The 24,623-nt window shown below is 41.4% G+C and overlaps 1 protein-coding gene across 5 annotated transcripts in view; it reads left to right on the forward strand.

Annotated features, from left to right (window-relative positions):
- Positions 1–24,623, forward strand: part of GPBP1L1 (GC-rich promoter binding protein 1 like 1) — a 51,725-nt gene that overhangs the window by 11,390 nt on the left and 15,712 nt on the right. For 4 of the 5 annotated variants that reach the window (XM_048861423.2, XM_048861422.2, XM_048861425.2 and 1 more), the window contains exons 2-7: positions 13,833–14,749; positions 15,713–15,827; positions 16,942–17,071; positions 17,445–17,728; positions 19,046–19,118; positions 20,470–20,663. In XM_048861423.2, coding sequence (XP_048717380.1) covers positions 15,768–15,827; positions 16,942–17,071; positions 17,445–17,728; positions 19,046–19,118; positions 20,470–20,663 — 741 coding nt within the window. In that variant the 5' untranslated portion in view covers positions 13,833–14,749; positions 15,713–15,767. The remainder of the gene's footprint in view (positions 1–13,832; positions 14,750–15,712; positions 15,828–16,941; positions 17,072–17,444; positions 17,729–19,045; positions 19,119–20,469; positions 20,664–24,623) is intronic. The other variant, XM_048861424.2, reaches the window with a different exon arrangement.

Here is a 24,623-nt window from a genome sequence, read left to right on the forward strand (position 1 = left end):
TCTACACTAGAAGCACTCTACCAGTATCTGAATACCAGAATGGATGCAGCTTATACTGACAAAGCTGTGCTTGTAACCAGTATAGACTATTCCCCACACACCATTTCTCCCAAGCAAGACAAACTATACTAGTAAAAGTACAGGTTTGATGGTATAACAGCCTTTATGCTACAGACTTCTTCAGGCACAGCTTTTTCACTCAGGGATCACACCGTTTCACAACCCTGACCAGCATAGCTATGTTGGCAGAAATCTGTAGTGTAGATGTGGCCTAGGTTTCAGTAAGATGAATGGGAGAAGGTTGTGCTTCACATAACTAATATTTCAGGCAGTCTGTGGACTCAAGAAGCCAACACTACATCAGTTTATACTCAGTTTACACACAAAAGGATTTGTTACCTGCCAAAATGGCTGAAGTGAGGTATTTGCCTGGACATGGCTGTTAATAAGCAGTATGTTTTCTTTGGGATTTGTGGTTGGGAAAATATAGAAAAGGTATAAGGGATTGAAAAGTAATTTTGGAACATGCTTTGTGGAACCAGAGCCTAGTGAAATGCCACTTTTGTGGTGTAATTGCGTTGTCTCCCTCCCCATCCTGAAACATACGGACAACTGATGTGTATTTCTAAGATGGAGACTGTATCATTGAAATACACAATTAAAGCTTCCCAAAAAGAGAGTGCTTTTAATAGTAAGGACGAGAGAAACATAGGTTTGTTTAGAAAATCAGAATAGTCGGGCTGCATTTAACAAATTCTGACTTCTTTTTTTTTAATTACTACTTTCATTGTAAGAACAGACTTTCAAATGTAAGCCAGTAAAACTGTCTCAACCAAGAGAAGGTAGTAATCAATTTTCCCTTCCTCTACTAGACTTTTTTTTCAACAAGGTAAGAATTTAAAAAGCTAACTGATTTTTAAAGAAAAATGTATGCATCCAGTTTCCCAGGAATTTTTAATGTGAAATATTTACAATCAGTTCACTACTACAGAAATTAGTTCCAGTAGCAACATTAACATACAAGGAGGTAAATGCCAATGAGACACCTCGAAGATTTGAAGGGAAGACTTCTGCCCACCCAACCCAGATGCCTTTATACATGTTTCAAATTACAAACAGAAATGTAACAATAAAATGCCTTTGTGGGACAGTTCGTATTTCAGAATGAAGAATTAAACTTTCTCAGCCACCAGAAAGTATTAGTCTGGCCAAAGGAGTGGACTTATCAGTGCTGAAACTTCGTTACTACTTGTAATGAAATAAGCAGCGTTATCCATGGTCCTACATTATGCAAACCTATTCAGAAGGCTTCAAAGTGCATTGAAGAGTGAATGTTTGAATTGAAACCAAAATGATTTATGCTTAAAGAACCTAATTACATTGATCCCAGTGCTCAGAGGATGATTTACCTTAGGGGAGATCACAAGTACAAGGTTATACTTCTGTCACAACACAACGGCTTGGCTGCTTCATGAAACATACATGCTTCTGTTGTACTTATTATTCAGTGACTGTACAGGTGAGAGCATAAAGCTATCTGAAACTGGGACAGGAGGAAGGGGTCAGTTTTTCAATAAATTCCATCGTTTTCATCATGATGGAAAGGCAGCCAGACCAAACCTGAGGAGCAGTGCAATCCTGTGTGCCAGGTCATAGAACCTCTCTCTCAGATTTGGCCTAGCTGCCTGCATCCAGAACCACTGCTGGGGAGGAGGGGTGACTTCTTCATTTTATTGCATTTTAATTTTTTCCATTTTGTTTTGCCCTCCCAGAAAAACATGGGGTCTAACTGAATGTTCTCTAAAGATATAATCAGTTTTTGAAGAATTGAAGAGTTCATTAAAAATACAAGTTAAGTTTCTAGTCCTTCTGGTGGGGAAGAAAACCTCTCCAATAGCACTGGGCTGACAGGTCAGGCTGTCAGAGCAGGGGCCCCAGCTGAGAGCCCAGGCCTGGTTGACAGTGAGAGGGAGGTTCCAGTGTGAGCTGTGCACCTGGCTGACAGCTCAGGCTGCAGGTGCGGGGTGAGAGGAGTCCAGCTGTGAGCCCACACCAGGCTGACAGCTTGGGCTGTCAGTGCTGGAGTGTGGGGGGAGAGGAGTAGGGCTCCAGCTGGCAGCCTCACTTGGGGCTGACAGCCAGCATATGATGTAAGTAGCATAGTGTCTGCACAGACACTGTGTTTCCCTAACTCAGAGGTGGGCAAACTATGGCCCGCGGGCCACATCCAGCCTGTGGGACCCTCCTGCCTGGCCCCTGAGCTCCTGGCCCGGGAGGCTCACCCCTGGCCCCTTCCCTGCTGGTCCCCCCACCCCTGCAGCCTCAGCTCCCTGCACTGCCAACGCAATGCTCTGGGTGGCGGAGCAGCGAGCTCCTGCGGCAGCGCAGCTGCAGAGCTGCGGCCTGACCCGGTGCTCTGTGCTGTGTTGCTCTAGTACGGCCAGCCAGCAGTGCTCCAGGCAGCGTGGTAAGGGAGCAGGGGGGGTTGGATAGAGGGCCGGGGGTGTGGATAGGGGTCGGGGCAGTCAGAGGGCGCGAAACAGGGGGGTTGAATGGGGCAGGGGTCCTGGGAGGGCAGTCAGGAAGGAGATGGGGTGGTTGGATGGGGCGGTGAGGGGCAGAGGGTCCATGAGGGAATGGGGCAGTGAGGGGGGGGTTGGATGGGGCAGGAGTCCCAGGGGAGCTGTCAGAGGGCGAGAAGTGGGGAGGTCGGCTAGGAGGTGGAGACAGTGCCATGCATGGCTGTTTGGGGAGGCACAGTTTCCCCTAACTGGCCCTCCATACAATTTTGGAAACCTGATGTGGCACTCAGGCCAAAAAGTTTGCCTGCCCCTGCCCTAACTATATCAACATAAGCACTATGCCTTTCATGGAGGTAGAGTTATGTCTGTATAACAGGGGACTTACTTTGGTGGAAGCAGCATTCTAGTGTAGACATTGACATAATTAGGTTGACATAAGCCACTTTGTGTCACCTTAACTCATTAGTGTAGACTAGGCCTTACTCTGGTTTAGCTTTTGTAGCTTCCAGAGCAACATAAGCTAAACCAGAAAAAGGCACTCTTAGTGAAGAGTAGTATCCAATGGGGAGCTATGCCAATATTGGAAATTTTGCCCGTGTAGACAAGCCCTTAGTCATTCTTGCTCCTCCATGCCGCTTAATTTGATTTTTTTGATCATGCACTAATTTACAGATGAATGAAAATACCTTAATTAAGTAGTTTTAATTAAAGAGCAATTCCCTCTGAACAAAAAATGTCACTTTGGGATTTGACGGCACTCCTTATCAAATGAAAGCATAATGCAGGACACTTGTAAGGTAAACTTGCAGTTATAAGGTGTCCTATCCTAAGGCTAGTGTACTCAAATGTGAAAAGCAGAACCAAACATCTGATCCGATTAAGAGTGTTAACTGTAAGAAAAAGTGTTAATGCAGTGTTTAAGGATGCATAGTTAAAACCAGGAAATGAGCTGTTTCCAATAGTTATGCAATTTTGCACATATAACTTTGATAATTTACATTTTACAATACAGAGCAATTTATTAAGACATATCTAAGGGATATCAACTTAAAAACCACTTGTCTGAAAAGTTAAACATTATTAAAGATTGCTATAACCAGAAGATGACTGGAAAAAAGTTTTCAGCTTGCTTACTCAATGTATGTGACAACACTATATAGTCCCTTTAACTGTTCCCCCAATTTGTGTGAACCTCAAAACAGAGAAGGAAAAACAATTTTTGAAAAGGTAGGTATAAGTAGTTGTAAAGCCATGGAATTGGCAGGTGTATTGCCTGATGCTACTTTTAACTTTTTTTAAAAAAAATTCTAACTAGATTTCAAATTGACTGTCCCTTCAATCAGCAAAATAGGAATCAAATGCTATGCAGGTTTTTATTTAGGTTGTTACTTCATGTAGTGGGGTGAGTGTTTCCCTCTCATATTTTATCAGACTGCTTTTTGAGCCGTTTCATTCATAGTAGTGTAGACTGCCTGCTTTCCTGTTCATGATCACTTAGTTGACATCCCTGCACCAAGTGCTTACATGAAAAAGTAATTGGAAGTCATTGAGAATTTAGATATTGATTTAGTTTAATAGCTGGAAAACAGGAGTACCAGGTTGTGTGACTAGCTAAATAGGTCTCAGCAGATTACCACTAGTCCACAGGCTATAGTTATAACTGTTGTAATGGAGAATTGAAGTGGTATTTGGAATTTGCACTGGATACTTTAGCTGTTAGTGCAGTATTTCACTGAGCTTTTACATTTTTATAGATCCTTTAGGGAAAATGAGACAAGGGGAGGCATGGCTGGGCTACTCTGGCCACCTGGGTAGTCTCTGCATATTGTTCGAACCATTCAAGTATCTAATGGAGGGGTTGGCAACCTTTTGGAGGTGGTATGCCGAGTCTTCATTTAGTCACTCTAAGGTTTTGCGTGCCAGAAATGCATTTAACGTTTTGAGAAGGTCTCTTTCTGTAAGTCTTTAATGTATAACTAAACTGTTGTATGTAAAGTAAATAAGGTTTTTAAAATGTTTAAGAAGCTTCATTTAAAATTAAATTAAAATGCAGAGCCCCCCGGACTGGTGGCCAGGACCCGGGCAGTGTGAGTGCCACTGAAAATCAACTCGCATGCCACCTTTGGCACGCGTGCCGTAGGTTGCTTACCCCTGATCTAATCCATTTGCTGTGACTAATTTCATATCCCAGTAGCTAAGCTTCCCTGGTAAAACAGTAGCTTGTCTCATAAAATCTGCATTGAAGAGGAAGTTAGGCTTGAGGCTGACCATCCCTCCTGGTGTCAGACATGGGTGGGGAGCTGAGTTTAAGGCTAAAAGGAAGGGACCATTAGACATTTAGTCTGACCTCATGTATAGCACAGGCCATTGAATTTAAGCAGGTTACCCCTGTATTGAGCCTGATAACTTGAGTTTGACTAAAGCACTTTTCAGAAAGGCCAGTGTACCTGGTGAGGGTGAAAAGTTTCAGCGTTGTCTTCAGCCTCTGATAGCAGAAGAATGAGTTGTTAGGATGGGTGGGTGGGATGAATACTTTGCAAAATACTATTTGTTAGTCTCTAAGGTGCCACAAGACATCCAGTGAAGTGAGCTATAGCTCACGAAAGCTTATGCTCAAATAAATTGGTTAGTCTCTAAGGTGCCACAAGTAATCCTTTTCTTTTTGTGGATACAGACTAACACGGCTGCTACTCTGAAACCTGGAATATACTGAGGATCTCACCAATTTGCCAATGTAGGCTCTATGTATATCAACCAGGTAGTGTGAATGTATATGATCTAAGGTGCATAGAATTTCTGGGGAGGTTAAAACTAGGTTTGGTAGGATTTGACTTTTTTTTTATAATTTCAGTGGATACGCATTTTTTTCAGTTTTTATCAATTTAAATTTTGATGGTTGCACAACATTTTGGGTGTTGAACATTTTCCCCTGATTTTTATTGGTTTAAATTTTCACAGTTGCAGGAATTTATGGGTGTTGGGTCAGAAATTATTTAATGACGGTAGACATTGAGCTATAAGATGTTGAACCTTAATAACCGTTAAAACACAAATTGTCAACATCACGTGTCAAAATATACAAAGTAGATATCTTTAGATTAAACTCAAATTTTTCCAGCATCTTTCTTTCCCTATCTGTAAATTTCAGTTGTTGAGATCTTTTAGTTGGTTCTTGTGTGTTCTGCAAAATCAACATTTACCAATAAAAATCTAATCCTTCCAGTTCAAGTTAGAATCATAGGACTGGAAGGGACCTCGAGAGGTGATCTAGTCCAATCCCCTGCACTCATGGCAAGACTAAGTATTGTAGACCATCCCTGGCTGGTGTTTGTCTAACCTGCTCTTAAAAATCTCCAATGATGGAGATTCCACAACCTCCCTAGGCAATTTATTCCAGTGCTTAACCACCCTGACAGAAAGTTTTTCCTAATGTCCAACCTAAACTGCCCTTGCTGCAATTTAAGCCCATTGCTTCTTGCACTGTCCTCAGAGGTTAATGAGAAAAATTTATCTCCCTCCTTCTTGTGACAACCTTTTATGTACTTGAAAACTGTTATGTCCCCTCTCAGTCGTCTCTTCACCAGACCAAACAAACCCAATTTTTTCAATCTTCTCTCATAGGTCATATTTTCTAGACCTTTAATCACTTTTGGTTCTCTTCTCTGAACTTTCTCCAATTTGTCCCCATCTTTCCTGAAATGTGGCTCTCAGAACTGGATGCAATACTCCAGTTGAGGCCTAATCAGCGTGCAGTAAAGCAGAAGAATTACTTCTTGTGTCTTGTTTACAACACTTACTCCTGAGGGAGTTCTGTGCCAAAATTTTAAATATTCCACGCACAGTATTTTAAAATTCTGGAAATTTTATTTGTCATTAAGTAAATGTGGAGGCTCCAGCATGACAGTGGAGAGCATAGACGACTGGCTGCATGGAGATGAGAAATCACCCTGCAGCCCTCCTCTCCCGAACACAGACCTCTGGGGCAGGCCTGGCCCTTGTGCTGTGTCAGGGTTGGGTGCAGCCTCACTGCCAAGTCTTTGTCTGGGGGCTGCAGGGTGATTTCCCAGGTGTGGCCAGGCAGGCTCAGCCTGGAAGGATCCAAGTGTAGAGGAGCTTAGTGTGGGGGAATCCAGGTGTGGGGGTTCTGTGTGGGCAATCTGGGTATGGGTGGCTCAGAGGGATGGGGGGGTCTGTGTACAAGGGCTCAGTGGGGGCGGGTTTACAGGTGCAGGGGAAATGAGACTCTGGGGGGGGTCCAAGTGAAGGTGGTTGTGGCTCTTGGGGGGGATGTCTGGGTGCAGGGGGATGGGGTTCAGATGCTGGAGGGGTGGGGGTTTGGGTGCAGCTGGCTGGGGAAAAGTGGGTGGTCTAGGTGCAGGGGGCTCGTGGGATGGTCCAGGTGCATAGTGGATGGGGTTCGTCAGGGTGGGGGTTCGAGTGTGGGTAGCTCTGGGGTGTGGTCTGGATGCAGGGGAGTGTGGTGGGGGTCTGGATGCATGGGGATGGGGGTCTGGTCTGGATGCAGGGGAGGTGGGACTTGCCGGGGGGGTGTCTAGGTATGGGGGGGGTCCAGGTGCACAGGATTTGGGCAGATGGAGGAGTAGCTCCCCATACAGTGACCCCTCCCCCATGGCCGAGGAATGATTTTTTGCGGGGGGGGTGTTGTGGAACCTGGGGAGGTTTCTAGGGGTGGGTCTGGCCCAGCACTCTGCCCCCCCCCCCCCCCCCGGCCTCAGTGACTTCTCTCTCTGCTGGCTGCATGACCACTCTTGCAGCTTCCCTTTGCTTTCCTGTCAGTCACTTTTCTGCAGGGAAGCAAAGAAATCTGCACAGGACATTAATTCTGCACATGTGTAGTGGTACAGAATTCCCCTAGGAGTAAATGCTCCTGCTAATACATCCCAGAATTGTTTGCTTTTTTTGCAATAGAGTTACACTGTTCACTCATATTTATAACAGTTTCTCTTGGCTCATCAATATTGAGGTAGCATGAGTGACTAGCTGTCTGACACTGTTGGACCTCAGTATATTTCTCAAACATAGTTTTTACAAACTTGTTACTTTATTAAATTAACAATTGTAACTTTGTGGTGAATTTTTCCCTCTTGGAACTCACCTTTATTTCTGCATATAATTTTGCTCAGTGAAAATCGAGGATCCTTGGTGAGTAGGCTCTTATGCAAGGAGGGTATATCTGCTCTGAATAAACAGATTAAAGTATTGGAGTAGCAGAAATTGTAGGGATATATGTGAGTAACTTACTTAAAACTATGAGCTAATTGGAATAGCAAGAAATGAAATGAGGAAAGGTAAGAAACAATATATTACAGTAATACTCAAATTGCGGGCCTGTTTTTGTGCAAATATGTATGAAGATATTGTTGCCCCTTTTTGACCCAAGCAGCTAGTCAAAAATTCTGGGTCTCGTCGGTTGTTGCAGTTAGGAGGAGAAATTGAAGATGGAGTCTGGTGCCTTCGCAATCTTGTTTGAGGAATGTACAAAGTCCTCCTTTTCCAAATGTGAGAGGAAACAAAACAAAATAAGAATTTATTTTACAGCCCCAAGGCTTTTAGACAACACCAGACCCAAAAAACTTTATAGCTTTTTACATGGTCATACGCTATGCTCACAGACTGCTGCTTGGCTCTTGTTCTCTATATTCTGGCTTCCCTAACATGTGCCCTTAGAGAAAACCACACCACCCACTCTGGGCAGGATTGCAACCCCCTTTGTCTGGGAGGGGCTTGTCCTGACTGATATGTTAATTCAAGAATGCACTTTCATCCAGTCTGAGCTTTGTGCTCAATGCAGTCTCCAGTACCTTTTAGCATAACAAATAGTCTCTACCCCAAAGATCTGATTGTTTGATTCTGTTACCATACCACAGACTTTGAACTAATAACTTTAAATTTGCAGCTTGACCTGAAATGTAGTTAAAGTGAAAGAGTTTCTTCAATGACAAAATGCAACAGTGACTTTGGGGAGGCAGAGCCTTCTGATTTAACTGTGCCTTGGGTAATGTCAACAGTTTTTCTCAATAAATGAGATATGATCAGGGATTTAAAATCAGAGCCTACTTCTAAAAGGCAACTGTAAAGATACTTGATAATGACAAGAACTGAATCAATTCTGACTCATTGTCAAACCTTATCTGTCAGGACATTTGGAAAGATTAGGTCTTGATTAGAGATGTTTGCATTTCCTATCATGTCTCCTTCATAAAAATTAAGGATTCTTTTTATTTTAGTACTGCTTGTAATCCTGAAGTTTTTAGTCCCACTCACTGTTTGTGTATGGAGATATTAGGCTCTGATTATATATCCCAACAGAGAGAAAAGAAATTATTGCAAACTGATCATTTTTATTTCCATTCATATCAATTTTTGAAAGGAGTAAATCAGTAGTGTTGCTATATTTGACCTAGTACAGTAAGAACCCTAAATATGTGAACTGTGAAAGCATGATGTGTTCATAGGACATGGAATTTATTTGGGGACACGCACTTTGTATCTAAACTATGAACAGGAATGTTTCCTTACCCTACCCTAGCTTGGTCAGTACCACTCCTTTTAATTTAAAAACCTGATAACATGTTCCTTCCATTTATATTTAAAAAAAAACCAAACTTTTAAACTTACCTACACAAGAAAAAATAAATGTGTAAAAATGAATAACCCAGACCACACCACACGATCCATCATCTACAGCCAAGCTCTGTGATACAACCACATTTGCTCCAGTCCCTCAGACAGAGAAACACCTACAAGATCTCTATCAAGCGTTCTTACAACTACAATACCCACCTGCTGAAGTGAAGAAACAAATTGACAGAGCCAAAAGAGTACCCAGAAGTCACCTACTACAGGACAGGTCCAACAAAGATAATAACAGAACGCCACTAGCCTCCACCTTCAGCCCCCAACTAAAACCTCTCCAGCGCATCATCAAGGATCTACAACCTATCCTGAAGGATGACCCATCACTCTCGCACGTCTTGGGAGACAGGCCAGTCCTTGCCTACAGACAGCCCCCCAACCTGAAGCAAATACTCACCAGCAACCACACATCACACAACAGAACCACTAATCCAGGAATCTATCCTTGCAGCAAAGCCTGTTGCCGACTATGCCCACATCTCTATTCAGGGGACACCGTCATAGGGCCTAATCACATCCGCCACACTGTCAGAGGCGCGTTCACCTGCACATCTACCAATGTGATATATGCCATCATGTGCCAGCAATGCCCCTCTGCCACGTACATTGGTCAAACTGGACAGTCTCTACATAAAAGAATAAATGGACACAAATCAGATGTCAAGAATTATAACATTCAAAAATCAGTCAGAGAACACTTCAATCTCTCTGGTCACTCGTTTACAGACCTAAAGGTCGCAATATTACAACAAAAAGACTTCAAAAACAGACTCCAATGAGAGACTGCTGAATTGAAATTAATTTGCAAACTGGATACAATTAACTTAGGCTTGAATAGAGACTGGGAATGGATGTGTCATTACACAAAGTAAAACTATTCTCTCCCCCCCCCCCCCCCCCAATTGTTCCTCAGACTTCCTGTTAACTGCTGGAAATGGCCCACCTTGATTATCATGACAAAAGGTCCCCTCTCCCCCCCGCCCCCCGCTGGTAATAGCTCATCTTAAGTGATCACTCTCCTTACAGTAAAAAGAAAAGGAGTACTTGTGGCACCTTAGAATAGCTCACGAAAGCTTATGCTCAAATAAATTGGTTAGTCTCTAAGGTGCCACTAGTACTCCTTTTCTTTGTGCAATTATAAACCCCCCCCAGCAACCTCATTTGGCTCGTCAAATTAAATGACATACCTATCACATGGTTAAGGACATCCAATATCTGAAGCTGCTCACTTAATAAGCATATTATTCAAGAATAAAGAAATGCACAGGTTATTTAGCATAACCTTAAATCTGAAATGAGTTTGTGTGATGGGGAAATGTCAGTTAAAATATTTTTTGGTAATGTGTAAAAAAAAATTTGTGAAGATTAGTTGTGTATGTAGCTCAACAAGAGAGATTAGTTAATTTAAAATTATGTATGTTGACTGACTTGTGAACATACAGATGACAAATATTAACGTGCATCTGAATGTGTTGTGGAGTATATAATTTGTGAAAAGGGACTTGCATTTTGAGGTTACTGATGAAAGAGTAGTTATTTTTGCCCAGGAGGTAGGTTGTTTTAGTAAATAGGTATCTTTGGAGTTGGTAGAATGTGTTTATGTAGACAAAGCAAGATTTAATGTTCTAATGATTGATTTGCCTGGGTTTTGTAAATGTGATGGGTATGTACATTGCCGTTTAGGAATCTTAACTCTGGATATTAAATGAAGACTTTGGTTTTGCAATGTAAATAAATCCTTAAATGACTCCTGCTCTCTCATCTGTTCTTTCGGAAAGTTAGATTCCTTGTACCTTATTGCTGTGATTTTTCTTGATGAGGTAGGTAAATGTAATTTGGCACTCTTCCTTTTGTAGCACAAAATTAAGCCATGAGACACTTCAGAGGGGAGATTTAACTCCTGTGCGTAGTTCTTAATCCCTCAAATTTCAATTTTGAGACAGGGCCCTTTAAAAACTGACATAGATTCAAAACAGAGGATACAGCAACATGAAAATACTGTGCAGGAAGGTTGACATGATGTGAAGGTCATTTCATTAATATGTGTAAAGTTTTCTGTAGGCTTAGTTTTTTGATTCAGTATTACTGGAGTCCATAATTTAAGATAAATGTGAAATAAAACCAGATTTGTAAGGCTTTGATAATCTGGGATAGTTCAGAGATGGTATTGTCTCTAGATGCATGTTAGCCATTGCTCATTCTTTAGTGCATGCTGAACTGTCCTAATCATAGGTGCTTTGGATGGTGGCAGGTTGTGAAACTTCCACAAGAACTTTCTTACAGTGGACATATGGCGCTTTGCAGCTGCAGCATCCCCTTTGTTTGCTAAACAGGTCTAGTTTTTTTATTTTATTTTATTTTATTTTAAGGCTCAGTGGCTTGCATTAGTGGCAGAAGAATCAGGGTTCTGTTTAATTTCTGCTGACTTGCTTTTCTCCTGAAAGGTAACTTAAAGCTTTATTGTGAAATATGAACCGGTATGCTTTGGTGGCTTTCAAGGCACCTAGCCAGGCAAGATCCTTGTCTCAGAGCTCCCCATGTAAATAAATGGACAACATAAATTTCACTGAGATCCAGAGGATGGTTCTGTTTTTTTTGTTTTGTTTTTTTTTTCCAATTCCCTTCCAATTCAGGGTGATTTTATTATCAAAGCTCATTAGAAGGTGTTATCTATTAATCCTTGTTTCAGTCAATAAGTGAAATGATTCCTACACAATTCACCCTCTTAATAAATGTGCTCTTCAAAATAAAGTAATGAATGGTGTTGAATCACATCTGAGTTTCATAGACCTTTCCTCCCATTTACCTCACATTACTATTTTAGGGAGGTGAGTAGAGCGTTAGCAGTCTCAGCAGGTCACTACCATGTGAGCTTGGTTCCAGTGCTGGGTGCAGAAGAGTGGGGAGAAAAATTGTTCTCTCTGAAGCAGTTGATACCTTACCTTCATCTTGTATAAGTATATGGACAGAAGGATTGATAAAGCTACACTTCATAATAAGCAACAATTATTGGTACATCAGCATTTTTGTTGCTGTTTTGGGGTGACTTTACTGTTGATCATCTGGGCAGGGTGTTCAGGAAGCTCCCATTAGGTCATCATCAGTGTTGCTTCTGTTTTATGAATGTATCCATCCTGTTGCTGATTTCATCTAGATTGATGCCTTGAGGAGCTTCTGTGAGATTTTTATTTCTTGTTGCTACGGTTCCAGAGATTTGAGCATAAGTTTAATCCTTAACTACTACTGTCCCAGTGACCTTGGGGTTCCTGGTGAAAGATAGCTCCTGTTCTTTTTAGCATTTGGGATGATTTTACCCAGTTATCCTGGCAGGTGGCCTGTTAGACTAACTGTTCATGTGTATGGATAATTTTCAATTTGTGGATTGAAATTTCCTTTTATTGTCTCACCTTTTTATTCTCTGATTTGGGAATCCCAAGCAAGAAGAGGTGGATATTATTTATATTGCTGTGGAACCCAAAGGTTCCAGTCAGGATCAGGGTCTCCTTGTGCTAGGTTCCATATAAACAAATAGAAGGACATGTCCCTACCACAAAGAGCTTACACTTGCTTGCTTCAAGATAGACTGAAACAAGCAAGCAGAAGGAAAGACAAGGGTAATGGTGAGGTCATGTAGTCATATAAGTTAATTGTTGCACTGCTGGGTCGTTCTGAATTCAGTTTTGATCAATCTCTAAATAAGATATCCCCTAACTCTAACTGTCCTGCAGCCTAGTCAACATTAGTTGGCTGATTTCTTGTAGGTCTCACTACAGTAGTGAGTCTTGAAGAGGGATTTGAAGGGGAGAAGGTGGTGGTTTTACAGGATAATTTATGAAGGGCATTCCGTGCGTGAAGGGCAGCACGGAAGAAAGCACAGCTATATTTGTGGGATAAGTAGGCAAATAGATTTTCAAGGTTGGCATTGCTGAAAGGATGGCTTGATGTGGGAGCATAAGTAGGGAAGGGGCAGAGTTGGAAGGGTTTAAGGTACACAGATAGGAAGCTTGAACTTGATGAAGGGGGATTATTTGATAGGTCTCACTTTCTGTTAAGGGATTTCTGCCTCTCTGCCTGGCTCTGCTGTCAGGGAACCAAGAGGGAATAGCCTCCTGGCTGGACTCGAGCAGTTGAGAAGTATCTTGAGGGCATCAAGAGGGAGGAGGCATGTGGAGTGATTAGCCTTTTCTGCCCCTGCCACAGTATTGGTAGATGGAGGGTGAGTCAATACTTGGCTGAATCTCAGATGTGTAGTGTAAGGGTTATTGTTTTTTTTTATGCTGCACAAGAACCAGTTACTTGAGATCCCAGCCTCTGTGGTTGTGTCCCATTCATAACCACAAGTATGGTTAAGAGGGTGGGGCAGCACTGCAGGTTTCTGGGGATCTGGTGGACAAAGATGATGTCCAGGTTAGAGCTGAGAAACTCAGTTACCTATAAATGTTATGGGGTGACTAGGTAGAAATTGTAACCATTGCAAAAAATTCTGATTTTCTGTAGTTGGACAAGAAATCTCAAACCCAATTGCTGCTTTTTTATTTTTGTGGTCACTTGCAATAAATTTGCTGCACTTCTGCCTTGTGTTCTTCTGCTTGGACATATGTTATTGCACATTTCTATTGCTTCTATTGATGGGTGTTCATTTTTCTTTTGTAGTGATTACAGTTCCTGTATTCCACCTTTTTTTTGATGGAAGAGGAGGACCATAACCCAGAAGTGAACTCTGCAGTAAAACAAGAAACTCTTGTTGAATAATTTGTCTCTTTTCAAAAGCAGCACCCAGTCTAGAAGAAGCTTAAAGAGAAGAAAGTACTTTTGGACTTGGCTCTTTTCAGTGTTACTTATTCAGCACATAAATGGTGACCAGCAAAGACACAGAAACAGTTGTGGCTGCCATTCAGCTTCACATCAAGTAGTGTTTAGGTTCTTGGAGGTGAACTTAAGTTACATGAAGTGAAGAGTATTTCAAGACATTGCTCATTTTTAAGAACATTGGCACCGTGGATTTTTTAGCAACTGTACATGTGATGAAAATGAAGTTTATATTTTAAGAGCATATGCTTAGGCAGACGTCTCCCATTTAATATCAGAATTTGGGAGAAACATTTTTATATAACTTAACCTCCCACTCCCCGCCCCCCCATCCAAGCTTTGAAACTCAGGTGCTACAGACAATGAATAATCCCACAGATTTGGGTGTGTATGTTCATTAACCATGGTGTTGCTCTGAATGTTGTCATGCAGACCCAACAACTGCTTTTGTAATGTAAAATCTGAGTTACATAGCACCACAACAAGAGGAAATTTAATGAGGTGAACGTGGCTGTGGCTTTTTTAATGTAAATTACCTTTTTAGGGGTTTTTTTGTAGTGTGAGTGGAGAGAGAAATTAAGATGAGCAGTTGAGGGGGTGAAGGGTGCAGTCAGCACGAAGTGCAGCTTCTCGTGCTCTGCTTAGAGACGCACCATTGCCTCAGATCTGACATAACTGCATCCTGGAGAAGGAAGGAACCTGAAGGTCAGAGTGAAGCACAGAAATAGAGAAGAAAATTGGACTGCAGAGGCCAAACTCTGGTAGTTGATCCCACATCTTTTTTTCTATATATACATACAAAATCTTGGCTCATGCACAACACCATGAAAGGGTGAAAATAAGGAGGAAAGGGAGGGAACCAAGAGGATCCCCTCAAAATGCAATACTCCATGTAATCTTCTAATTCTGAATGAGCAGTTGAATGATAACTCCTAGGGTACTTGAAGGTGGGAGTCATACCACACTTTGGAAAGTTAACTTTTCCGTGGGTTCACAAACTTGAATTCCTCACCTACATACCGCTACTAGTATCTGTCATAAAGCTCTTACTGCTCATGAAAGTGCAGTTACAGATACTCGAGTCTTCCTTCTCACCAGCTTGTGTCCTACCTTTGTCCTTCTTGCTTTCCATTCACTGTCAGGAATTCATCACGTCAGCTATTACAGTTATGGACTGTGCGTAGAATAATGGGGCCTTAAGACGGTTTTAAGATTGAGGGGTAGTTAGGTTAGACTTGCCCTATGAGACTAATTTGAACTCTTATCTCTCTGGTGCCCTTGTTAGCAACTTTACATCTTTACCATATTTACCCTCCCACTTTCTGAAGAAAAACATACAGTGCACACAGGGCCATACTGCAAGGCAATGAGCATTTGCAAAAGGAAGCCCGTAAATTCAATTGTTTCACATGTCTTTATGCACTGCATGTTTGCTCTGTCTCCTTTCTACCTCCAGTCCCATCATGAATTTCATAGACGCATTGCTAAAGTTGATATTGTAAACAGGAAGTATTTGGGACTTGTAAAGGCCTTATCTATTCTGGCCCAGAAGACCATGTTGGCAGCTTTCTAGTAAGAATTGTATGTAAGCCCAGCAAAAAATTGCTACTTTTTTTTTCCTGTTTGCTAGGGAGGGCCTAAATGTTACAGTGCAATTATTCCACACAATTCTACAGCAAGGGCTGTCAGACTGGAGATGTAGTTGTTCTTTTTTCCGCTTGTAGATCCTGGCCATGAGGTTTGATGCCTCACTTTATTGAAGGGAGACACTGGACCTAAATGGCGCAGCATGACTTTGTTCCTGCCTGGCTTAACTTCTCAACGCCACAGTCAGCCAAGGTAACTCTTGCATTCAGATTACCCAACCAGAAGCCTATTACCTTTTAATGCCTAAAGCAAGTTTTGGCCCTGGATTTTGTCCAGCTTGAATGCCTGCAACCTGGTTTGGAATGTTCTTTGTGTTCTTGAATACCTATGTGAAGCTTTTTAAGACACAGGCAAAAACTCTTCCTCTGTTGATTTTTCTTTGCAAATTAACCACCTCTGTTCCAGAGAGACGGGTTGTTTTCCTTAGTGTGCACAAACCTGGAAGTAAATAAATCATGTTAGCTTCAGTCTGCATTGAGATCTCATAATGGGGAATTATTTAAAGAGATACTACCAAAGTTGGTAGCACTGAAAATTGGACTACCTGCCTCTTCATAATTATATACAAGTTCAGCATAATTCTTTTTCTCTTCAAAATAATGTTGCACTCCTGAGCAACGCACCAATAACAAGCCATTGGTTCCCATCTCAGAATTTTCTAGTTCCCATTTAGAGTTGCTTGTATATGAAATCCCAAAATTGGGGGGAATTGGGTTGTGATTTCTCACCCTCTGACAGCAGGATCTGAGGGGTAGATCTGGCTGGTTCAAAGGTGTAAAGTCTGCGTGGGACCTCAAGCAAACACTTGCATTGCTTATGCATGGCACTAGTAGTTTAGAACACCTTGTAATAGCAAATCAGATTAATGGAGGGAAAACAGTTTGGTAAGAAAACTGCTTTCATCTTCATGTTTAAACCAGAGGAGACACAAATAATTTCGAAATGTGCAGAACCTTGATATGACTCTAGAATCTTTTCAAAATAGGAAAGGTAACTGTAGGGAAATTGGTAAGATTCCTTAAACGAACTCTTCAGGGTGTTGCATGTGACTTCAAAGACTGCTAGTAAAGCTGATGAATGAGCATCCTTTTGATGCTATGTAGGGTGATATGTGCAGTCACATGTGCTGTTTTTGTGGAGTTCACTTAAATATTTCCATATTTGTCAGCTAAGCAACACATAGCCAGCTTGTTGCTGTAATTACTGAAAGCTAATGCAGAGAATGTCTTTTTATTTTCATACAAGCCATCATTTCTTGTCAAGCAGGCTCTTTGGGTGACCTAAATCACTTAATCTGGTTCTGTAGTCCCCTGCAGCCACCTTTGAGAAACATGGAGAGCATCTTTCGCGGGGTGAGGGCCGCTTTGGTGTGAGCCGTAGACGACACAACTCTTCTGATGGATTTTTCAATAATGGCCCCCTCAGAACTGCGGGAGGTGAGTAGAGGATCAGAACTCACTCTATATCCAAATATTGAACGCAGATCTAACCAGAATGTATACCTTTGGAATATAAAGTAACTTTGCAAAACCACATCCCCTATAACACACAAAGCCACTTATCCTAACACTTCTCCCTTATGTGCCATCTCTCCGTGTTCCTGGGGTTTCTGTGGAAGTTGTATGTGGCTTTTAAATTTTTCTGCAGTTTGACTGTTTTACTTATGCATACGGACAGTCTCTCTGAACTGAGGCAAGGTTAGCCTAATAGTTATTTAGAGAGCATTGACCAACACCAGAAATATCAGGACATTCCTGGTTTCTTCTTGCTGTATTACTTTTATTTGCATACTTACCTTCTTTTGTTTAGACTGCTGGCATCAGCCTTCCCTGCTCCGCCATGATTCTGTAGATTCCGGTGTTTCTAAAGGAGCTCATGTTGGGCTTTCTGGCAATCAGCCTGGCTGGCATGGTCCCTCACGGGGCCATGATGGTATGAACCAGCGTGGTGGTGGAGGAACTGGAGTCCATCGCCACTGGAATGGCAACTTTCACTCTCGGAAGAACTCTGCCTTTCAAGAAAAGGTGCCTGTTGAGGCCAGAGAAGAGAAGAGAGAAGAAAAAGAGAAGCTGCAGTTTGAGGAAGACGACTTTGTAAGTGTGTGGTTTCTCACTGCTGAAGGTAGCTGTGAGAAATGGCTTTCTAGGTTTCTTTGTATTAGCATTGGTTGGTGGAAAGGATCTAGAGTTGCATTCCACCCCATACTTTCGGGGGTCATTCCAGGTTTAATGGAATGGTCTTGCAAGCAGTGCTTGCAGAATGTTAATTTTTTCCTGTATTCCTGAGGCCCTCATATATTGGGTTGTTTTTTTGGACGTGTTGTCATTACTTTTTGCCAGGTTATTTTAAATCTGTTATATCAGTGTTGTGATGCACAAGTTTGTTCAATCAGCCAAATCCAATACAGCTGGTGACGCTCTCTCTGAAATGATAGTGGTAAAATCAGTTTGAACTACTTGTCACACAGAAGTATGTTCATATCTTGACTGAGAATATAGTACCTGTAAGCATATATATTTGGAAAAAGGGGCAACATTTCTTTTGGAAGACTTGAACCATAAAGACCAATTTTGGGGCACTCCTGTGTGCGTTGGGCACATCAGGCAGCCTCACACAGCTTCCTAGTGTAAAACTGACAAGACCCGGTAAAATGAAGCATTAAAACTGATAGATAAGAGATTAAAAATATTTGGGCAATATTTTGGGTCTGAGTTGGTATTCATATTAAGATTGGATGGTAATTTCTTCCAGCTTTTAAACCAGGAGTGCTAGCTTTTCCAGAAGTTCACAACTGGAGGCTTGTCTTCTAGTTGGCATAGTAGTCAATGCATAAAAAATCTATCAAAAAGAGCAGGAGAGTTGGTGATTTTGAATTTCCAGTTTATTGTGAAAAGAGGGGAAGAGAGAGGGATAGATGAATGGACGGGGTGTCTTATCGGGTACCTTGTTTTTACTTCCTTTCCTCCCCCAACTCATTTCTCAACTATTGTAATATTTAGGATTTGACCCTCAATCAAAGGTAGAGTTACAAAGGGCTGCATCCTTCAGGTGAAATAACAGCCTAAAATTTTGACTCTTGCAACTGAGGAATTGGGTCCTCGATATGACATGGTGCCTTGAGCCACTGATTAATATCAAATTATAGAATCTCTCACTTTCTTAATTACACATTAGAAACTCTTTAAATAGAAGTTCTATCTTTGATTGCTCTATTCCCAACACATTCTGAAGGGGAGGGAAAGTAAAGCTCTTTGGGCTAGGGACTGTCTTTTCGTTCTGTTTGCACAGCACTTCGTACAAAAGGGTCCTGGTCCATGACTATGGCTCCTAGATACTATGGTAATACTACTTCTGATAAATAGTAGTATGTGCAATCTTCTAATGTGTCCAACTGGATTATGTTTTTACAGCCATCTTTGAATCCAGAAGCTGGAAAACAGAATAACCAGAGCAAACCTTTAGGGACACCTTCTGGAGTGTGGGGTATGTAGAGAAGTTTATATCTCTGTATAGAAAACAGATGACCACTTGTAAAGCAGAAGAATTGAACAATATATTGAAACTCTAGTTTTTCACATAAGGGAAGATCTTAAAGGAAGATTAAACTGAAGTAGGCAGCTACCTCTTTCTCTCCCTTCCTTTCTTGTTTGAGGAGAGAGAGAATCTGTTTTCTGATACTTAGAGCTGCACTTGCTGCTGTTATGAGAATCTTCTCTTCCATTTCCTGCTAATGGCACACACTACGTACAGGAATATCACTTGTCTATAATTGTTGCTAATTCCATGGGAAGATCACAGCTTCTCTAAGCTTATGGGTGTGGAGTGTTGGAATGAAATGATCATGAAAATACTTGGCACTGCATTGCTAAATGCAGAATCAGAAATGCAGAATAGGGTTGAGAGGACCAGAGGGAGCACAGCTCCCTGATTTTAAGTGTTACTGAGGTGATATTTATACTGGATATGCAGCAATACTGTACAAATATACAAGGCTGTGTTCTTGTGGTTTGGCTTCTTTTTTCAAATTAATTAAAAAGAAAATAGTTCTAAATTCCTGGATACTATACATGACATTTTTGTTCCCACCACTGAAAAAGCTAGACTGACGCAAATGCAGTGCCTGTTTACCAGTGCCTGAAAATGCTTCTTTAATCACTAGTTGGAACCTGTAACTCTAACTAGAGAGTTTAATTTGGGGTGGGATAGAATTGTGAACCAGTTATTTATTAGCTGTATCCTAAAACATTCAGCAATATGTTGTACTAGATGTAATTTTAATCTCTTGAGTGTTTGGTTCAGATCTTTACTGGCCCACCCAAATGTAATACGAGATTTGCAGCAGTAAAAAGCTGTTTGAACACTTAGCGGTTTACATTACAGTTTTCAAGAAAGTGTACTGAGACCTTCTGTTCGCTCCACCAGAATGTGGTGTTAATGGTTGCAAAACATTGAACCTTTAAAGCATGAGTTTCACGAAATATTTTTGTTAGTGAATTAACCTAAAATTACTCAGTAGTTATTCAGAACTTAACTATGATTACCCATGCTGGTTTCCTCTTTCAGCAAAGTCTGAGAGGCTGTTAAAATCTCAGGCCGATGTTGTCATAGGCAGTTTTTTTCAAAATCAGGAGGAGCCTACAAAATGTTGGACTTTATCATCTTTGTCTGATATCCTCTTCACTTGAATTCAGGAGCTGTTAGCAGCAGCAACATGAGACTCTCTCAGCATCTGAGACTCTAAGAGGTCAAATTGGAGCTGAGGTAGAGTCAACTTTTGTGGAATTACTGAGATACTAATTATTTTTTGAGGTCTTGTTCCCCTCTGTTTTTGTAGAAAACCCCCCTAGTGCCAAACAACCTACCAAGATGCTGGTCATCAAAAAGGTTTCAAAAGAGGATCCTGCTGCCGCCTTCTCAGCTGCATTTACGTCACCAGTTCCTCACCTTGCAAATGGCAACAAGACCACCACAATTGTCCCAAGTGTCTACAAAAATCTGGTTCCTAAACCTGCAGCTCCTCCATCTAAGGTACAAGGGCTTCCAATGGAGTTACTAAAGTGTATTGAAGGGGCATTCTCTCCCTTATGTAGAAAAAGTACTAGTAACAGAGAAGAGTGAATGAGTTGTTCATATGACAGTCTTGTAAATCTGTACAAAGTTGAAATATGATTAATTAACATGGTTAAAATACAGTTTGGACCGGTCTTCAAAGACCAGACTGAGTCATGTTTTAACATGATCCTTCAGCATAGTAGTTGAGCCTTAAAGGTAACCTACAAAAGAAATATAGGGTTTTGCACTTTAGCTTCTTTATGTTACACACAAAAAGGTGAAAAGGTTTTTCAAGGTTTCAGTTTCTGCTTGATTGTTTTATATTGGGATTGTTTTATATTGACTGTTTTTCCTGAAGGCTGGTATAGAGATACCTGGGGAAACTTGTAGGATTATGACATTCCAAATAGTATCAGAGAAGTGAAACATAATCATGGAAATGATTTTTATTCATAATTTTTAGAGCTTTGTTTTGCTTATTTTTTTGGCTGGTAACGCCTCATTAATTAAAATGCTTGATAAACACTTGGAAGAAAAGATCTTTAAAAGATTATCGGTCCTGGTTGAGAAGTTCCATTCTAGCTGTGTATCTTCCAATAAGAGTTCCACTGATACAGAAGAGCAGATTTTTTTTAAACTTTATGAAATACAATAAAAAAAAAAACCTCTTCTTAAAAACCCCTTTCAGAGATTTGTAAAGGAGCAGAGGGCATGAACACAATTCTTACCTTTCTAGGTCCTCTTTAAAATTCAGCTGGTCCCTCCTCTCCCACAGACACCAGAGAGAACCTTCATGATTAGAATGACTATCACTTTTCAATTCTAAAAAATTCTGGTCTTACGGCTTGTTTTGGGGTAGCACACCAGTGCTGGCCTGACAGGCGGGCTTTGTAAGAATCACAACTATTTATAAAATTCCATTTGTAAAGAATTCCTTACCTGTAGAATCAGAAATTATTAGGCAGTCAGCCCACATGTGGAATCACCCATGACAGTTCAAACAAGATGGAGTTTCTGGTGTTCAGAGAGCTTCCGGTTTGGGTGACTTAGGGATATGGTTGGGTTGCCTGTAGCTGCAATGACTTGGTGTATTGAACAGGTTTTAGCTATTCAGCCTTCTACTTCAGAGCCTTTTTAACAACTAGATTGTGTTGCTGCTTGTTCATTGCACAGTGATCTTTTATTTAATGCAGAAATGTATAACTGCTAGCGCTGTATGCAAGCAATGATATATTGTGGGGTTTGCAAGTTATGGTGCTATACAAATTTACTCTTAAGATTTGTAAATCATGAGATTGAAATCTGTGTTTTCAGTACCTAAGTGCATGTAAATATTATGACTGCATCCTGCAGTAGTGCATTATTGCATAGAATCACAGATATTGAAGATTAAAAGCTAATCAATTATCTAGTTCCCCCTTCCAGAATGTGGTGGTTCCCTGCAGTATAGTCTCCAGTGCATTTGTTTTGCCTAGTTCTAAATGTCCTAAGTGATGGGTCTTTCTCCTTGTGAGACTATAACACAGTTTAATCGGGCTTTACTGACTGGATGTTTATCCAGAAGCTGAGCTTCTTTTCATTGTGCCTAGAAAATGGTATCTTATGCTCAGATTTTCATAGGGGCCTAATGGAATATTGTGTCCAAATCACATGGAATTTCAGTGGGTTTGAACACCTAGCTCCTTTAGGCACTTGAAAATCCCAACCTTTCTGGGTTTTGTTAGTGTTGTGATCCTGATGTGATATGGCCTAATAGGTTCATAAACTAGTTGTATTATACCCTTGATAAATGGAATTTTAGAAGAGCACTTGGGGAAATGAAGCAATTGTTTTGACTGAAGTAAAGTAGCAGTGTGATTCTGGTACATAAACTGGACAACTAAACCTATTTGTCAAAATGCTCATTTTTGACATCCCAGTTTTCCTTTCCATTCCGTGAATCCTGGATCTTCCTTAAAATTGCAGTAGGGTATGTCAGCATGGGTGATTTTGTACCTAAATTGACTTCTTTGGCCAAAGATATGGGTTAATTGGCTAATAGTGCACTCCTTGCCTTATTCCTGTAGTATTCAGAGGAATGTCTAAAGTTATTTAGCCAGTTTAGAAATCATTTGCTGTTTCTATAGTGGTAATGCATATAGGTCCCAGGTTGGGGATCAGAGCCCCATCATGTTAGGCATTGTATAAACATGTATAAAAGATGGTCTCTGACCCAATGAGTTCACAATGACCCTGCGTGGCATCCCCTCCCCCACATGTCACCTGCCCATCTCAGATGGGTATATGGTAGACTACATTATTTGGAAAGGGGTGTGCAGCCTAAAGTTTGAAAACCACTGTCCTAGGGTCAGTCACCTACTCCACCTGAGCCTACAGTCCTTCATTTAACCGCATGGATGCTTCATGGCTAGGTACGAGAGAGCAGGCCTGCTCAAAAGACTTTCAAGAGATCCTACTAAATAATAGAAGGCCTTCTACAAGAGCTATGCACCTCTATAAATGGAAAAAAAATTTTCCATCTGGTCTCAGCAGTATGGAAGATCAACATGTTCTGGATTACTTATTATACCTAAAACACCAAGGGTTGGTGGTTAGTTCCATCAGGGTACATCTGGAAGCTGTTTCACCATTTCACTCTAAAGTGGACAGTTGCTCTATTTTCTCCAATGACGAGAGCCCTGCAAATCTGTGGATATCAGCTTTATATCTGCAGATATCCGCATCCGCTCGCCATTTTTCCGTTTGTGGATGGATGCAGATCCAAATTTTATGTCTAAACCCCTGCAAATCTGTGGATATCTGCTTTATAGCCGTGGATCATTTTTGCGGATCGGATGCAGATACAAATGTATCCGTGCAGGGCTCTACCAATGATGTCCATTTAAAAAAAAAAGCTTATTCAAATTATACCCTCAGGTGCAAGACTCAGTTCCCCCTGGGATCTAAACTTAGTATTGCAAAGACTTACGAGTTCCCCATTTGAGTTATTGGCTATCTCCTCTCTGCTGCATCTATCAATGAAGGTGGCATTTTTGGTGGTGATTACCTCTCCCAGAGGAGTAGGGGAGCCACAGGCATTAATTTTGGGGCATCCATGCAAGATCTTTGTTAAGGACAAAGTTCACCTGCATCCTCATCCAAATGCAGGTGGTTTCTTCTTTCCATATCCGACAATTTGACCGTATTTTACCCAAAGCTACATACGAACAGGGATGAACAGCGTTTGCATACCTTAGAGATCAGGAGAGCCTTAGCACTTTACCTGGACAGAACCAGGCTCTTCTATAAATCCTCCCATCTGTTCATAGCAATGGCAGACAGAGTAAGAAGCCATTCAGTCTCTATCCAGAGAATTTCTTTGAGTTGCATCCTGTATACGCATGTGTTATGACTTGGCTAATGTCACTCCACTTGACAGAGTCTCAGCTCATTCAAGACAGTTGCAGTTGGCCTCAGCAGCCTTTGTGGCGCAAGTTCCAATTGCGGACACTAGTAGAGTGGCAACCTGGTCCTCTGTCCACATGTTTGCCTCCCGCTATGTTATGGCTTAAGACTCCAGAGACAATGCTAGAGTTGAACAAGTTGTTCTTCAGTCTTCGTTGAAATAGACTCCTGTCCCACCTCCTGTTCTTATGGCTTGAGTCACCAAGAGTAGAATGCACATGTGCAGTCACGCAAAGAAGAAAAGAGTTACTAGCCTGTTGTGCATGTCCATTCCATAGCCCACCCTCTTCTGCTCCTCTGCATTGGAGTTCCAGCGAGAAGGAAGTGAGGGGCCCTGGGGACAGCTCTGCCCTTTATATCTGCACACAGTGGTACAGGGCAGCAGCGGGAGCTTGAGCTGCCCCATGGGTACTGCTGAGGGGAAATGTTTCTGACAGCCGTATGCTGGGCACACTGACTCCAAGAATGGAATGAACGTGTGCAACACATCTC

This window comes from Caretta caretta, chromosome 8 (genome assembly GCF_965140235.1).
Source record: "Caretta caretta isolate rCarCar2 chromosome 8, rCarCar1.hap1, whole genome shotgun sequence".
In the NCBI taxonomy this organism is placed as follows: Eukaryota; Metazoa; Chordata; order Testudines; family Cheloniidae; genus Caretta; species Caretta caretta.